At 46.4% G+C, this 18,069-nt stretch overlaps 1 protein-coding gene across 11 annotated transcripts in view; it reads left to right on the top strand.

The window, feature by feature from the left end:
- Positions 1–18,069, top strand: part of LOC126569315 (uncharacterized protein CG43867) — a 158,578-nt gene that overhangs the window by 122,050 nt on the left and 18,459 nt on the right. For 8 of the 11 annotated variants that reach the window (XM_050226306.1, XM_050226302.1, XM_050226304.1 and 5 more), the window contains exon 5: positions 3,244–3,306. In XM_050226306.1, the coding sequence (XP_050082263.1) occupies positions 3,244–3,306 (63 nt within the window). Of the gene's footprint in view, positions 1–3,243; positions 3,307–5,766; positions 5,835–15,333; positions 15,544–17,937 lie in introns of those variants that run through there. The other 3 variants (XM_050226309.1, XM_050226307.1, XM_050226308.1) reach the window with 3 other exon arrangements.

Below are 18,069 nucleotides of genomic sequence, written 5' to 3'. Positions count from 1 at the left end.
ATAGATTTTCCACCCGCAACACCCGGGGCGTCCTCGGAATTCCTCCACCAAAAAGGCTTCTGTTCCACCATTTTGTTACGCTGCGCGTAACGATGAGTGCTGCGAAGGAAGATCCGAGGGGAACCTTGCCGGAATGTGGGCTCTAATGATATGCCAACAAAACGGTTGCACCCCCCCAAAACGTACAAAAGCCTCTTCGTACATCCTTCAAAAAAGCAATGCCGGGTAGGCCACCATTGTTTCCCCATGTAACCCGGACGTAATCGAACACAGGTACCCTTGGCAGCAGGTTAGGGAGGGTTGCGCGCCAACTCATAACCGGCGCGATGATGCTGAGTAAGGTGAAACATCTGGCCCGCATATGGCGGTGGCTCCCACGCGAGCAATGATGGCTCCTCGGAATGATTGGAGGGCCTGCTGCAACCTTTTTTGTTGGCTGGGAAGGCTTGTTTTTTCTGGTTAGCGGAAAAAGTGTTGTTTAGAACATATGACGTGTGATTTGTTTCTACTCGGCGCAAGTGAGCTATTCATCTTTTTGTCCTCTCATCCCGCTGCTAAGTGCCAGTGTTTCTACACGAAATGTAGCGCCATACTCTGAATATCAATATGTTGTTTATTGTACAAAACATTGCTTGAAATGTCATGCAAGTGTCCTACTAGGTTCACTAGGACTTTGCCTACTTCGTGTAAAAACCATTTCATCTAAGAATGCTATGAATTTGGAAACTTCTCTGTTCTGTATTACAAAATCCACATCTCCCAAGCATAGCATGCCAAGACATGGCCGTCTACAAGCTATGCTAATATCATTAGTATTATTTAATATAACTTATGCTCTGTAATTGAATTTACTACGTTAGTGATGCAATTAGAAATTGATTTTGCGTTGCGTTGCGATGATTTCATGTAGTTAGTGTTTGCCTTTTTTCGCTTCCTGCAAACCAAAAACCACAGACCCTTCAACACCCGGCAAGCACTTTAATGCGACTTTACGATGAAAATCAATCGCAACTCTCACCACTTGACAAAAAAAAGAACCCGCCTGAACACACCATCACGAGAGAGGGATCGGAAAAGCAACTTGGTTTTCCTCTTCCTTCCCGCTCCGTCCGTTTAAGCCGGAAACACTTTAGCGCAGGAATAAGATGCTGGTTTCGGTTTAGGTAAGTGAACCTGAATAATTACATTTCTTTCCCGGTCCCGTCGGAGTTGTGGAGGCCCGGAGGCTGGAAGTCGTGATACAATCTCTTGACCGTAACAGGGTGTAGCGGGAGTTTTTCCTTTCCTTTCCGAAACCAACCTGTTGTTGTGGTGTGTGCTGATGGTGTGGGGCCCGATTGCTAACCAGCCAAAATCCTAACCAGCGTAAAATTGACGTACGACGTTGATGATGATGATGGTGGTGATGGTGGGAACCGGAGTGGATGGTGGAATTTTTCTTTCACTCTCTTTGCACCCCGTACATGCCTCGGGGCGAAGGAAATTCGAGGCAAAATGTGTAATTCCAACTTGTGTACCTGTTCCGCGTCGCATTTCCGTTGATCCGCGAGCTGATTTCGAGATGATTTGTGGCCGCACCGCCCGTAATGTGAGTCGGATCAGGCTGACAGGCGCACGTACGCATAATTGTATTTTTGCAACCGACCACCGGAACCGATTGCTGGCAACAAGTGAATGGGATGGTAGGGGGTGCGTCCGTGCCAGCGGCGCTAGGTTTGCGTTGGAACAGCAAACGAGTAACGCCTAGTACTTTTACCACTTTTGTGGCACGATTTTGCCGATAAATCATCCGTTAAAGTTTCGTTTTGGCCACCTAATGACCCCCAGGGTTGAGTCATGATGGGATGCTTCAATTGTTAAAATTAATTTAATATCACTTCGGCCGCACTTCCTGGATCCTTTCTTCGACCCGTTTTTTTCTGCGGAAAATGCATTAAATGAGTCTTTTCCTCCTTAATTACCCACTCACTCACCGCATGATGAAGCCATTAGCCCTGCGAAGATGCTTTATTGTAAGGGAATCTGTGAAAAATTCCTGCCCAAAAAAAGGAACGTTCCAATTCACGTGGTCACCACTTTCCGAGCTGCAAAAGGCAGAATCTATGAATGGTGCTGGAACGCTAGTGTTGATCATTAGTTTAAATTTTGCTTTCACTCTATACGGTGCTCCCCACTTCGTCTAACTGTCGTCCATATAGCGCGACCTAGGGTCGTAGGTTAGCATTTGCCTTTGTTAGTGTGGTGTGGTGGGTTTGTGAATGGAAACGAGAGAAAAACTCTCCAACGACATCTTATACCGCCCACCGGACATGAATGGTGAACGGCAGGTCAGGGGAAGGGGGAAGCTGGAGAAAAGTGCCAAAATTGTTTATACCAGCGCCACACCGAATACACGGCAACACGACTCGGAGAATCAAGTTAAACACGAAACAAAATTTTAATTAACACTAATTGCAATCGTCATCAGTAGCAGCAGCAGCAGCAGCAGCAGCATTCGGAGCTATGGAAATAGTGGCAAAAGAGGCGGAAAATCGCCTGGCATCATGCGATGAGCTGGACGATGTTTCTGTTCCCAAAAACACTTTCATAAGAAGCAAACTGCATACGGCAAGGAGCAGTGGGTTAAGTTGTATAAGTTACCTTCAAGTGAATATCTTTGGTGTACAATCTTTGATCGATTCGACCCTTTTATTGGAAAGTTTCTGTCAGACTATAAATGAATTTTCCTTCTGTTAGCTCAAGTACGTTATTACTTATTGAGCTGTGGATAAACATGTTTTTTCCATCGTTTTAATGAGGTATTTTTATTTGCTTTGTGACAATTTTAAACATATTTTTCATCGCGCTCCTTTCAATAAAATTATGTTCATTTTTGGCTCGTGTTTTTATGCTCGTGGTGAATATGAGATTGAGTACAATGTTGAACGCAATTTATGTTTTTGCTTGCAAGTCAACCAGGTGGTGAATTCATACATATCTCACCACACTCACCCAACAAAAATATGAAAAAGGGTAAATTCAGGAAAGAAAAGGCTTATTTATGAAGATTTTTTGCAAAGAAATAAAAATAAAGTGTTCTGATAAAGTGTTATGATTATCAAAAGGTTCAGTCCAATAGTTTTATGGTACATTGGACACCAAACTTTGAAAGCGTTGATGCTCCTCCTTTTATCTATTGCCTAATGTTACTACTCATATCCTGAGTTTTGCGATTAATTTATTGTTTTATCCATCTCGTTTCAGTTGTCGGAGCTGGAGCAGCGCGTCATAGAAGCCGAGGAACGCGCTGATGAAGCCGAAGATAAGGTAAGTCTTTCTTTCAAGCCATTCCAATGGCTTACAGAGTATTTTTTAGCTCGTGAATGATTTATGAGCCAGTCAGAAGGAATGTTGTTATAACCTACATCTTTGCCATGCTCTCATGCTCAACGGAACAAGCACCCCTTCAAACACCAGCATGCTAAAGCCAATCGTTGCGAATGATTAAAAGTAAACAGCGTCCTAAACAAACATGTGACCTTTTTCCATGTTATGGATGGAGGTTGCGTACCTTGGGATTCAGTTACACTTTTAATCATAAATCAAACGATGCGATATCAATGTATTTATAAGTTTACTAAAAAAGGGGAATTTTATCAAACCGTAATATAAAACTCGGATACCAAAAGTAAAACAACCTGCAGCTGGAACACATAAAACGAAAAATCGGTCATTTTAAACGAACTACTAAGCGATATACTTAACGCAGTAAGTAGATAGTGTCCTGGAAAATTCGTGTCCTGGGAAATTCCAAAGCTTTCATTTCAAGCCTACAAACCGCAGAGCTTTCTTTCGAGTGACCGTTTTGCACGTTTTGCCGTCACATGGTGCTGTCAGTTGCAGGCTACGCGATTTCCACTGAATCCTTCGCCCATCGCCATCCCCCTCCCCTTTTGGGTGAAGGAAAACCCTCATACTCATACACCGTTGTGCGCAGAAGCGGAGCGAATTACGGACACATGCACACCTAGGGGGGCCTGTCTTGGGAAAGGCTTGTTGTTCCCCCCCCTCCAGAACACGGTCCCCTACACTAACACATCCTTGCGGGCAGGAAAAATCGACAGACAAAACTCAGCCTAGACTGGTGAGGCGAAGGGTTGGGAGGGTGAAAGTCTACCCAAAAAAAATCTCCCTTTCGAGAGCGAGACAATTGAAGGATTTTGAAATTTACGGGACAGTTGCGTGACTTTCCGAGAAGCATTTAAAAAGAGAGAGTGCTGGAAAAAGGTGAAAGATTTTCCTTCAACGCCAGCAAGCCTCGTGTTGACAATTCGCCTTTCCGTTCCTTGGAAATGCCTGCTTGGTGGTGTGCGTCCTTATACGCACACAAATACACGAGCAACGAGTCCGCTGTGAAAGGAACACGCACGCACACATACTACGTGGCGTACGGCCGTCGAAGATCGAAACAGTGAAACAAACGGCGGTCGGTTGCGTGTCTAGCCAAGTTTGATGAACGTTTTGTAGGTACGCCAAGTTTGCCGTCATCGATTTCCCCAAATTTCCTATCCGCGGTAACTATTGTTTCGTTTGCTTCCGGTGTTGTTTTGAGACTGAAAAGTGGGCTGTGGAATGTGTGCAAGTGCATGTGTCCAATCCGTAGCTAGCGAGTGAGGAAGCATCATCCATCGCGAGCAACGCGAATCGTGCCAGTTTCCGGTTTGTCTGGCAGTGTCATCGTGCTCGGACGAAAGAACAACAACGAAAGTGTAGAATCGAGTGGAGTCTCCTTTCCATATTCCTTCTAATTTTCTACATCTGCTCCTGGACACTCTGACAGAGCCAACTGAGAAATGATTTTGATGATTTGATTGGCCTACTAAGGTAGAAATGTAATGACACGTCTCGCGTTTCAATATCCCGGCTTTTGTGAAGCAAAATGTTCCGGAATATCTTCAAACAATCGCCACATTTTCCCCACAAAAGTAGAAACCAAGCTGTATTTCTGTTCGACGCTCCGTTTCCAGCGTCCTTCGCCCTTCATCCTGACGAAGTGTTACCACGCGTGACGGAATCCCTTTCCCGGAATCGTTGCGTACGGTTGTGTTGGTGATCGATTGCGCAAAACCGTAGCAGGCAAGACGGCAAGTACGAGCGGTTACGCTACTACAACTGCTTCACTGCAAGTGGTGAATGGGAGACCAAAGTCTCTGTGTAGTCAGTCAGGATTTGGTAGAAGCTCCATTTTCAATTTTATTCCATGCGCCCCTGACATGTGCAGAAAGATATGACTTATGGAAGCAATTCAATTGCTATTATTTGTCTTTATAAACTTCAATCGTAAAAGCGACTTACGATGTTCCATTTGGACGACATTGAGTCAGCTAAATAAAGATTAAGAATCCCAGAACACGAAACACGTTGTCTACCAGGATGAGCAAGCAAGTGAGAAAGGCGCACATACAAACAGACTGATGTCCTTCGCAAAGCTCCCCCTCCCCTCCGGCCCCCCCCAAAAAAAGCTTTTCTCGCTCTCCGAAAAGAGCAAAATCATCGTGCTCTCTTCATCACTAAACCGCGTGTCTCGCTCCAATCCACTCGCAAAACCATGATGTGCCGTTTCCCACAAAGTGTTCCTCTATTGTTTATTCCTAGTGGCGTGGTATTTCATTTCCTCAAAGTGTGTCCGGGTGTGTGATGTGTCAATGAATAGCAATCGGGCATCATCATCTTCCTCGTCATCATCCCCACCATCATCCAACACGGATTCGCCCTCGTATGCGATCGCACTTGTTTCCATCGCAGCGGACGCCCAACTAGCAAACAGCAATATGTCGCGGGATCTATGAGATAAGGTAAACATTGGGGTGACGGAAGGGTGTAAAAGACTGGGAAATTCCGACCATGAGAACGAGAGAGAGAGAGAGTGAGGTCCAATCGGTGAGAGGAAAGTCACGGAAAGCTTTTCACTCCACACCTTCACCACCACCACCATCAACTTGAAAGAGAACATCAAAAACCGCTGAGACCCCCATCGGTGTTCACATCGCGGTGGGACTTGTGGCCTTTAGCCTTGACCTACATTCTAATTATTCCAAGCTCCTTCCGGGATTTCCCGATCCGCCAGGATTCATCCAGCCCACTGGTGCTCGAAGCATACAAAAGAGGACATTGAACCCCCTTTGGAAATATTCATCTTTTTTTCACTTTATTCCTTCGTGGCCCTAAGGGATAAGGCTAGATAAGACGCCTTTGTTGTCCGGAACGTCTTATCCAGTTGATAAGACAGTCTCTCCATTCAGCGACGGAACAAAAACCAAATTGCGTCCACACCTGAAACGTTAAAATATGTTTCTCTCGCTTTTTTCATCGAACGCCGTTCCGTTTAACTCGCAATGGAATTTCCATTCTCTTTTCACCGTTTTTTTATTTTTTATTTTTTTTGGTTCGGAACATGGTGTCCCACAGCACATTTCACTCGTCCAGCAGTTAGAACTCGAGCCGAGGAATCGACAAAATCGATGAGAATGTTCCACCACCGAGCCTGACATCCTTACGGTCGTTAGTGGGCAAAGTTTTCGTTTCACCTCTCGTCGGCCAGGTCAGGTCGTGCCTGGCTCGGCTATCTGCTGCCACCGACCGGAGTTTATGACCGACCGAGATCGTTTGCACCACGGAGCAGCCCCTACGTGAAAGGCCGGTGACAGTACGCTTACGTTTATTGAACTTAACCCGCGATGCGATCGTCATCGCCTTTGCAATGGAACGCCTTCACGCCGCCCTTTTGCCACCACGTCCTTTTTGTTTCTTGTGGCAGCTCCGGCCGCGCGGTTCTATTGACGGTTTCCAGTCGAGGCGAACAAGAAGGGAAGAAAACATTTCCTTTTCAACAAATTCAATTTCGAAAAAAGGGATGACAGGAGCAAAAGTTTTCCTTCACTTTTATGCGCCGGTACCGCGATGAATAGTGCGCTGGTGGGTACGAAACGATATCGAGCGAGAGAGTAGAGCATGACAGAGCAGAGCATCGCACATGGTAGCTACAAAATAATGAGCATATTGCGCGTACCTTGCGCACTTTTGAAGAATAGCTTCCAAACTCCTTCTGGGGACCGATAAAAAGGATATAATTTCGAAAAGAAACTACCTCTTCGATCGATACCACTGACTGACATGCAGTGCACTCCAAGAAAGGACGTTGTTTCACCGAGCACACCGTGAAAGTTTGTTAAATCGATATCAAGAGCAAACCGTATTATCGCGAGTAGCTGATAGCGATCTCCTACATTAGAATGGGAGTAACTTTGTTCCGATAACCGAATTCCGCACAGTTTCCGCACGGTAACTAGTTCGTGGTTCGTTATGTTGCGAGAGATTGTAGAGCTGGTAAAAGTGCAACCTAGGATAAGAAAATTAAAACACATTATACTCTCTGGAGAGGCTATTGGACTACTATTTGTACGTCTGCAACGCCAGCCAGCATCACCTATTAATTGCAGCAAGCATTGAACATAAAATCCAACGCTTTAAGACAAATCGGGGGCCATTTAGATGAATATCTCGAATCACATTACACATCTTCCTCTTGGTAGCACATGTAGCAAACACTAAAGCCCCGTCGATACCGTGCAGCAAAACACATTACAATCATTTTCCGACGCACCGTTTGGCTCATATCGACCGCGTACCGTGTGCTGTTATGTGTTTTTCATGCTTCCATGTTCTTCTCTCGCAAAAGCAAGTCCCTTGCTCGTATTCGGAGAGCGTTCGCATGGCGTCAACTGTCCACGTTTTGTCCACCCATCATTTGCGACGACCAGCAGACGACGATGACGACGCCGACAGCGTAACCACAACAGGTCCATGACTCAGGCCAGAAGGGAAGTTGTGCCAAAACAAAATGCTGGCGAGACACGAGACTCGCCAGCAGCAGCCAGTTGGTTCCGGTTGAATCCGGCCATTTCACCCGCATCCTCGACATCGCTGGCGACAGAGTTGGCCGACGGCCAGACTGCTGGCTTCCCCTTTTTACTCATCGGACAGAACCATCCACTACTATCCTCGGAGCCCTTGATCCTCACGCCGTGGACAACACGTTACTCGAATTATGTATGCATCCTTACCATCGACACCACCGCCACCGCAACCGCCACGGCCATCATCATCGTTGGCCGCCGAGCACAGCATGATCTCGCGTTGTACACGGTTCACCTCTCACGGAGACTTTGGGCGATCAAACTTTGGCCGTATCACACTTCCTAATACCCCTAATCCACCTTATGTAAGCGGTGGATTTAGTTTTGTGAGTCGTGTGAGAAGGATTTACGGGGGAAGAATAACACGGAGAAAGGTTAACAACACCAACGGTACCATTGGGCTAGTAAACTGGGCGACGATTTATCATAACACCAGCAATTTGACATGAAAAATTGAGCAATCGACAGTCGACTGATGTTTTGTTCGAAGGAGAAGACGGATTGGGAGTCATTTGTAGAAACTGTTTGAAATTCTCTGCAGACAGCTTGTTGAACATGGATTGTAGGTGCCTCAAAAAAATGCTCTTCTAATGATCTAATACTTTAACAACTCTTCTAGATCGTAGTACATTTTAATGATTATAACTGTAATAAACGCAGCCACTGTCTACAAAGTTGATTGGAAGCGTTTTCATTAGAATAACAGCGAAAATGAGTCAAGGTTTCTCTGGTTACAACAACTGCAAGACAGATATCACCATGATGCGAATGTTGATCACTCCAAATCTGACATCTGAAACATTGTAATTCGTAAACCAGAACCAAACCAATCATCAATTCTGGCGTCAAGTGGCGTCTTACGGGTGAATATCCTCTCTACGACCACGACGACGCATCGAGAAAGCCGAAACCATGGCTCATGGTCGATCGTAAATTAAGCGAAACAGAATACTCATGTCTCATGTCGCTGTCGTGGACATTAAGCATCCTTCATGATTACGTATCAATTGCTGGCGCAGATCCGTGCAGATATCAGTTTTTTTTTTACGTTTTAATTGAATTTTCCCTAACAAGCGACGTCCACTGTCGCCTGACGTTCAGAATGGTTGTTTCGTCAAATCGCCTTTTCTTTTAATCGTCATCGCAGTCGGACCACTTGTGACGGGTGGAAATAAATTAATTTTCCCTCGCTTCGATAGTCTGACCTGGGTCCCGGGGAGGGGGGGGGGGGGGAGGATTTAATCCACATTCGACACACGCCACTAGGTGGAGGAAATTGTGAAACTCCGTCACTCCGCCGACTATTGCATCGTCATTTTGGCACCGTAACCAACCGAAGACGAAGAGATGACGACGTGAATCGTCGGGGAAAACCCAAACCACGGCATCCGCCGTCGGTCTGGCGTCGTCTCGCGTGCGAACGTCTGCCAGCGTTCCGCTTTTCCCCCTCCCCGCGGGCGAATCTTTAGTAATAACTGGATCGAATTGGAGTCGCCCGGTAAGGCCCGAATCAAGCAACGGGGCGTGAAGTTTGTCACACTTCGGTAATGCGTGTGCCGGTGCAATGAGTGAGCGGAGTAGGAGAAAAGTAAATAACCACAAGAAAAGGTGTCGTGGCCACGACGACGACGACGACGACGACGACGGCGACATTCTTATTTTGCCTCTTCTGAAGTGGATTTTATTTATAAATCTGGTCCCGGGCACCATCAAGGCGGCAGTGATGGAGCACCGCACCATGTGTCTGAGATGTTGGATGTGTTTTGCTTTTTTGAAAATTGGTGGCGTGATTTGAAGGGCCACAGCGTTCTCGGTCCTACCCCTGCCCGTACTGGTGTCAACTAAGCAGAGGATTTGGTCGGCAAAAAAGGGGGACTGCTACTGTAGCACACACAGGTCGGTCTTCTGGAGATTCTTTCCCTGCTTACACCTAATTTGTTAAGCTGCTACAGACGTGTTAGTGACGGCAGCGAGGGATTTCATGTTGGCTTTGTTTTACTTCGTGCATTTTATTGCTCACCACTTGTCAGGGTTATGCACGATGATTAACGGCTACATCACGAAAGGGATGTTTATGGAAGCCCAAGTGTATGATGCCAGGGAAAATCAACCGTAAAGGAGGAGGAGAGAAAATGCGTGAAAATTCACAAGAGCAACATTGATCCCAGAACAAACCAGACGATGGAGTCGGTGACTCTGATGTTCGAATGTTATTTCGAGTATTTCAGATATCCGTCATCAGTCAGCAAACCACGTTACCAGATCGGCTTAGTGGAGATTTTGTTGGTATGGAGCTAGAAGGAACCAGAAAACCAGTGTCGTGTGATAAATAGACACAACTCAAAACCACTTTGTAACACAGCAATTAGTTCAATTAGGAGAAATGTTTTGTGATGGTTGAATATTGACTTCGGAAATTGCTTATGAAAAATCGAAATGCTACCTCAACATGGCAGCGATTACCAAAGAAACATAAAAGCCATAAAAAAGCATAAAAAGGAAACAAAATCAATCAATATTGAATTGTATTTATTATTTTAATCATAAAATTCATAAAATTCTGTCATAATTCCTTCTGTTAACTTTCTATAAGACTAAACTCTGCTAAAGCGTAGGTTACTGAGATGAAGTAAGATCTTCTGTCTTTTTTTAAACGTTTGACGTTACGTCAAAGATAAACTGCACTCAGGTTACTGCGATTCGTTGACAAATCGCACTGACAAAAGCGGTGCTCCAGCTCGTCAAGCAGTGTTCTGTGTTCTACCGATAAACTTTCCAATTACTTCATAACCGGCTGTTCTTGACAGTTTTTTCCCCCAAAACATGACAACCACTTAATGGCGACAAATCGTCTCCGTTTCTTTTCTTCTTCTGTTTGGTGCAATTCTCAAAACATACGACGATTGATTTGCCACCGGTAGCAGCTTTCAATTTCCAGACGATTTGCTTTAATTGAATCGTTTCTTACCATTGCGATTACATCATGGAGCACGACGACAGGTATGGCCACGCTTCCAGGCACTGCCATTTTCCCAAGCTGCAAGGATCGTAAGAACAGAAGGACCCAGAAGGACGTAGAAAATGTTTTATGTTCCACCGCTTCATGCACCTCGGACGCATTCAGGCACAATCACAGCCGGTCAATCGTCTGGCAGCAATCCTCTTCCGCTGGACCTCTGAAAAGAAAATAAAACTCATCCAACTCCATGTGGGCGACATAAAGTTCGTCTCGGCAGCACTCGGCAGCGATGTGAAACGATGCAGGCTCTTATATTCCTTGCCATTTATTTGCGATAAAAATCCAACTTTTCCATCCGTTTTGGGTAGCCAATTTTCTCACGAAAACACCCGGCTTGCCTGCCTGGTTGACTGTATCGCACTGCTGGGAAATGCATCTTCATCTCGCCGTGGCTCGTGCTGGTGCGTGGGGTAGGAAGATGCCGGAGCACCGTCGTATGCAGTAATCCAGCAGCAAGTTATCTGCCATTGGTCTCGCTCACTGGATCCTTCTATTCTCGGATACTGGTGCTGCTGGTGCAGTTCCACTGCAGCTTTGGCAATGGTCCTTGTGAATCGACTTCTGAAGAAGACCGACGAATGGAGATGAGCGAGACGGATGGCGAGAGCAATGAAACATTATCCCACTAGCTTCCAGCCACCAGGCGTCTCGTCTTGTGCTTCCCCTTTTGACCCCATCCCATTAAACTGATGGCAAACTGAGGATCCTCTGCTCAGGATCTCACGGCATCCCACCGGGACTTACCCTTCTCGATGCTCGGTCTCGGTCGTCCATCCAGCGTGAACGACGATAACGCAAAACCGGAACATAAAGTAATATCCTTAGCCCCGGAGCCGTGGAACCGGTGGCACGCGGCTGCCAACGAATGTATTTATTTCCTGATGGGTTTTCCACCTCCTCCGAGGGCACGTCAAAAGTGAGCTGCAAAAAGTCCTTCCACGTGGTCTCCTCTGCGCCTGCTTGCCTCTAGTTGCGACACTAGTAACAGCACATTTGCAGCACGGATAATGTGACACCGGATGGCAGTTGAGCAAAGTTCACCTCTGGGTACCCCACATAGGGTATTTCAAATCGAACTGCTTTCTGTTGCTGGATAGCATGTCATTACGACGTGTTTCTTATTGTTTTGCTACTCTAGAGTGTATAATTCTATCTCTTGACTAAAAGTAAAGTCTTTTTCCTCTCAGACAATCCACAAATCATCTTGTGCCGTGTCGACATACAGTACCAGAATACACCGTCCGGAAGGGATACGCTATCCATTTTCCGCTCCGTCACCTACAGAAGGTCACACGTCCGTGTGTCTCGTAAAACACATTCCCAGTGGAAAAGTCGCAGTAAAGCACTATCGATCGCCTTTGTCGCTTCTGCATTAGATGCGGCTAGACTTCCATAGTGTTACTTCCATCGGTGCCGCATGGACCTGTAGTACAACAACGTGTGCACATCACCGAAAGGATTGGGACACGCTTAGTACTCCAGTTTCGCTCCACACTACTTTATGATCCATTTGTGTTAGTTGAAAAATTAGGCAAATGGACCACCTAGCCCTAAACAAATGCCCCAAACACACCACTCGTTACTCGGTTCTCGTTGTAATTAGTGGCACATAAATTTATCGCTCACTCGAAATATTATGTTCGGTCGCGTCGCTGTAGCAACTCTGGCGGATGCGAAAGTATAGCATAGCGCACTCGTAAAGCTCTAAATTTACACCCATTACCATTAGCGGGAACCATTTTTCCAATTACCGTATGGAAACCGTCACATACAGACCGCACTCTAGGCTCTAGGCCGGGAACAAGTGGCGCATTTTGAAAATTTATTCCACTTCCACCCATTGCAAAATGTAAATAAAAAGGCAAATAATGAGAAACAGTCACAGCTACGGTAATGCACTCACAACGGTTTGTTGTTCCACAAAAGGAAAAGTATACTGTTATAAAGCCCCCCAGGCGTAGAGCACGAGAAGCGCGCTATGTAAATTAGCTGGGAAATTCGTGCGAGGAATCTGCGGGAAACTATTTCCACCTTTCTACCCGGGTGTTCCTTTTGCTCCTTCGCCGTCGTTAGTGCACGGCACGAATTTTGGGCCATTCCAAGCGCTTACCTGCGCTACAAAATACCGCAACAGAAAAAAGGCCTTCGGATCCCCCGGACGGTAGCATTCAGTCCAAAGACGGCTCCAACTGATTATGCTTGCAAATGAGACCATCATAATCTACATCTTCTGTCGGGGCCACACAGCAAATGGGCGCTCGCAGCCGATTCGGTTTCAGTTATTGCGACTGATTGAGCGTTGAGTTTTTCGATAAGATATCGCTTGGATTTGTGATACATTTCGTTTTCTTTAATTTATCGGATCCAGCGAACGAAATTTATTTTCAAACATAATAGAATAAGTTTCGTAGAAATCAAACTCCTGATTGATTATAACCATAGTTTCGCTCCTCAAATGGTAGAAAGAACATCCTACTCAAACATTACCCTGGGTCCTTCTCGTCGACGTGATTCGGCGCAAGTTACCTGCATTGGGAATTGATTATGACAAACCGGGTAGCGTCATGCGACCCGAAACCAAGGTCCGCACTAGAAGAAAAGTGGCATGGCTTCTGCATATTGCAGTACGCAATTCGTACCGTGCCGAACCTGACTCCCCGGAGAGCACTTCATTACCCTTGCCTTGCTCGCTCTAGGAGAAAGTGGTGGGTCAAGATTGGAACACCGGAACGTCCACGTCGCAGGTATCTCGTCCCGGAAAAGAAGGACAGTTGCCAAAAGCGCAACTGCAGTTGCAGAAATTGCTCCACCGGGAATCGACAAGAACAAAAGACCAATGCACGACAGCAGAATCGTTCTTGGTTTTCGCTAAAGCAAAAGAGCTTTAGCGGATGTGGACATCTTTGCCTCTTCGCTCTCACAACGACCGTTGGGTTGGAGTTGAAGTTGGAGTTGTTTGCACCTTTCCGTCGCAGTTCGCGTCGTTCGTCCAGGTGCAAATTGGAATGGCAAATGCAAACAGTTAATTAAATTTAGTGTTTTGGACAGTGTTATTAAATTTCTTTCCGCTTCCTCTTTCGTTTCAGGTAAGCACGTTGACCGGGATTGCAACAATGTTGGTTTGTATGGTAGTTTAGTCTTTAGTATGTATTCACTTTAAAATAATTAACGAAAAAGATACACTTACCGATGCAAATTACGTTTACTCGTTGTTAAAATATTTGATACCTAAAGTTATCATGCAACGCCCTGCGGACTCGGACTCGTTAGTCAAAAAGGCACACCGAAAAATGATAAAGTTTCGGTTCTATATAATTATCAAAAACAGGATACTCGGAGCAGTGCTCGCAATTACCCCGATAATTAATAGTTCCCTTTTCCCCGGTAATGACCGGTACATCGATACCAGCAGTTTTCACCGCACAAAAACCCCACAATCCATGCCCACATCCCAAACGATTCATCCATTTTTACCGCAGCAACACTGCTGGCGTAGCTAATGAGTGTTGAGCTGGCGGAACTTTTGCTTACTGAACATAATTGAAATAGTGGTCCGGTTGGTCAGGGGAAAAACTCCAATCCAAGCGAATTTTTCCAAGGGTCGTAAGTGCTTTGTTCGTTCTCTCTCTTTTATATGAACCATTTTTGGGGAACTCTCATTGTATCAAAGTCCACCGTAGACGCTGAACAGTCTTCGCAGCTAAGAAGCGAACCATCAACATGCGCCAAACCAGAGCAGCAAACACATTTGCGGCGTGATTCAAACACGTACTCGGTAATCCAATTGGATTAACTCCCTGTCACTCCACTTGAGATCCAGCGTATTTAACCTCAAAAATCACGCATGCATGGACGTCGGACGATGGCGCAGAGGTCGAATCATGGCTTTAGTAGTAGACATTATTAGTGCTCCGGGCGGCGGCATCAAGGCGTCTCAAGTGGTGGCGTAAGAGGTTGGGTGCGCCGGTGGCCTGCGACGCAGCTACCAATCACACAAATCATACTTCACCCACCCACCACTGTGGCCACCCCCGGTGGGGGAAGTCTAGCAAGAACCATTCGGTCGGTCTTTTTCCCTTGTCTCGTACTCTGTACTACCACCGTACGCACTTGTACAGAACGCATGCGGTTCTCTCATCCGGTTCTGTTTCGGTTCGAAATCGCTCTCCATCCGGCCGGTCTCTCTCTCTCGGAAACTCGCCGACCTGATCCTGCTCTCGGTGGCCACGCTCGGCGGTCGAAGGGCCCAACGCACACGCCCGAAGTCGCCTGTAGAGCGCTGCTTTCCGTTTCCGAAAAGGGTCCGAGCTCGGAGAAGTTTTGCTCAAAACTCGCGGAACGCCCGATCAGTTCGGATCGTGTCGCTCGTTCTTACGCGGTTCGGGTCGCGGTTTTGTGGAAAACTTTAGTTAAATAGTTAGCAAATTGTGAAGAAAAAGATACAACTTTGTGGTGGTTTTTGTGAGAAAATCATATCTAAAATGGCGACACCTAGAAAGGTGGCAAGGGAGGTGGTGTTTGCGAGCGAAGCAACGATGAGCAGAGCAGAAGCGTATCTGTGATCATGTGGTCAGTGCAAAAGGCGTGCAGAGTGGTGTGTGATCCCTTTACAGCATTCTCTTTTTCAAAGCATCAGTTAATGTTGTGTCACTTTTATCAACAAACTTACTGTACAGTTTATTGTTAAAATCCCCAAAAAGAGAACAACCACCATCGAAGTGGTCTCTTCTGACACAGAGACTGCTACGATTAATTCGAATCCGAGGTCCCGGAAATAGAACATGGGTGTGGGCAATTAATTGATCATGGCCTACCGTGACTTCCGTTGCTCTTCCATCATCGAGCTAGCGCGGTGCTAGCGTGCCATGTTTAACCGTACGTGAGTCCGTGCTACTTGAGAAGTGTGTAGCGAGCAGCGTTGGAACGATGTTGTTCTACATCAAATCCTTTGTGTGTTCACCGGATCCGACCATTATTGGCTCCTGCTCGAGTAGATCGTGTGTCTCTGTGTGTCTCTGTGTGTGTTCTGTGTCTGAAGGATATGGGTTATAAAAGAACATCATAAAATAATGATTTTGTTCTAATGAATCACCACCACCTCTTTGCTATTCTCATTAGTCATGCCATTAATGACTCATGTTTGCCGGACCCGTGGTGTGAGGAGTGAGATTACGAATTTCCAATTTGGAAGTTGGAAAACAAAGGCATACAGTGCCTTTTTTTGGTTCCCACTTTAAGCCAAACTGGTTAAAAAAGCAGCATATGGTTTGGTCAGTTCTCAGCCTCAGCTATGAGAAACCGATCCTACGTTTACTACAGAACCGAAAACGAACCACAAATCATTTTATTCCGTGTCACCATTTTGCTGACAGTTTTACACAGTTTATTGGTTCTCCTTTCTTCGTTCCTCCGGAAAATGCTCGCATCCAGCTGAAGGGGCAGCACGTCGGTCGGCCAAGCGACATTCACCGGGAGTTTCAGTGTTCGCCACATTTTCTCACCCAACTGCCAACTGGATGTAAGAGTCTTCATCTTTTCATCCCCGAACCCCAGCCTTCTCTCCGGCCCGCCCGGTAAACGGTCGTTTGGCACGAAACATATCGATGAATCGACGACGTTGGTGAACCCCGAAAGGGGGTTCGTGCCTCGTCACATGATGAAATGCGGCATACCATTTTCGGCGTTTTCCACTGTCGCTTTCCTTTCTTATTCAATTAGCCGAAGTAAAACACTGTAAATCACGAGCCGAAGGTAATTTGCTCGCGTGGGCAAACATCGATGAATGTCGTGTTTCGGGGCCACTGTCGGACCTGGGGAGTTTTTGGTGATAAATTTCCCTAAAAATATGTTTTTGCGTTTGCCACAGCGAGCGCGGTTCTCGGACGAAATCGATTCAAAATCCCAACAAACAAAGTAGACATCCAGACACGCACACTTTGTGGAACTGACTTACGCACAGCATGCCGCGATGATGATGAATTTGTTGCACGCCGCCGCATGCCTTTCGCTAAAAAAAAACCGAACGTTGAACCTTTTGTGAGTTTGTCAGCATCAGAAGTGACAGTCGCATAAGGCATTTCAGTCAGGGGATGTCCCCAGAATAAGAACTCGAGCACAGCGCCACGAGACCGTCCGACTGTCTCGCTTGTTTCCCTCCCCCTTTCGTATGGCTTGCGCAACTCGGTGTCTGTGAGAAGTTGCGTTTGCGTGGAGGAACCCCGTCTGGCACCAACTATACCGCTTCATTCATCCACCAGAGCACCACGCAGACAGAGCAGAAGAAAGAACCTTATCGTAGCGCTACTGCCGTGACCATCGCATGTGTGTGCAAGAGTGAAGAAGTGAAACATCAGACCGTACAGAGAGCATAATGATATAGAGAGAGGACAATAACCGCAGCGCGTTATATTTCCCCCGTTTTTTTAACTTGCTGTTGTCCCCGAGCATCGCAGCGACCATTGGGAATGTGTGCACAAGCAGAGTACGCACAACAGTCCCTTTTGAGCCCAGCTGACGCGCGGCATGACACGGTTCGGTTCTAGAGAAGAGGGTAACCGGTACGGTCGGGTCGATTCGACCTCCAGTCTTACGCACACCAACGTTTCAGATCAGATTCAACCGCATCCGCTTTTCCCCCTAAAAATACGAAGAAAAAGTGACCCTTCGATGATGTCCTGAATCTAAATCCGTTACCCTAGCAACAACAGCGCGAATGCAAGGACAACACCGCCGCCTGTGACTAGCGTTTGCGATCGTTTGCTGTGTGCGTGTCTGGCTTACTGGCCGCATATCCTTTACAGAATGGGGTTCGATAGCGCCGCAAGTGGTATAAAGTGAAAACCGGGACCGGGACCGGGAACCAGGGCCGCATTGCATATGATCCATCGAATCGTCCTGGTAATCACCATCGTCGCACGCATACACGAGCATACTTTGATTGCAAAAAAGGGGTGCACCACAATTGCAAGCGAGACATACAATAGCGCCGATCGAACGCATCTCGTAAGAGTTTAAAGCGCCCGTTCGCAGATCAAAGGCGCTGCGTCGTCCTATCATTAAAAACCAATCTTTTCGTGTTCCATGCGATGTGTTCCA

The sequence above is a fragment of the Anopheles aquasalis genome, chromosome 2, assembly GCF_943734665.1.
Source record: "Anopheles aquasalis chromosome 2, idAnoAquaMG_Q_19, whole genome shotgun sequence".
NCBI lineage: Eukaryota > Metazoa > Arthropoda > Insecta > Diptera > Culicidae > Anopheles > Anopheles aquasalis.
Note: the sequence above shows the minus strand (reverse complement) of the source record. Positions and strands in the feature narration are given on the sequence as shown.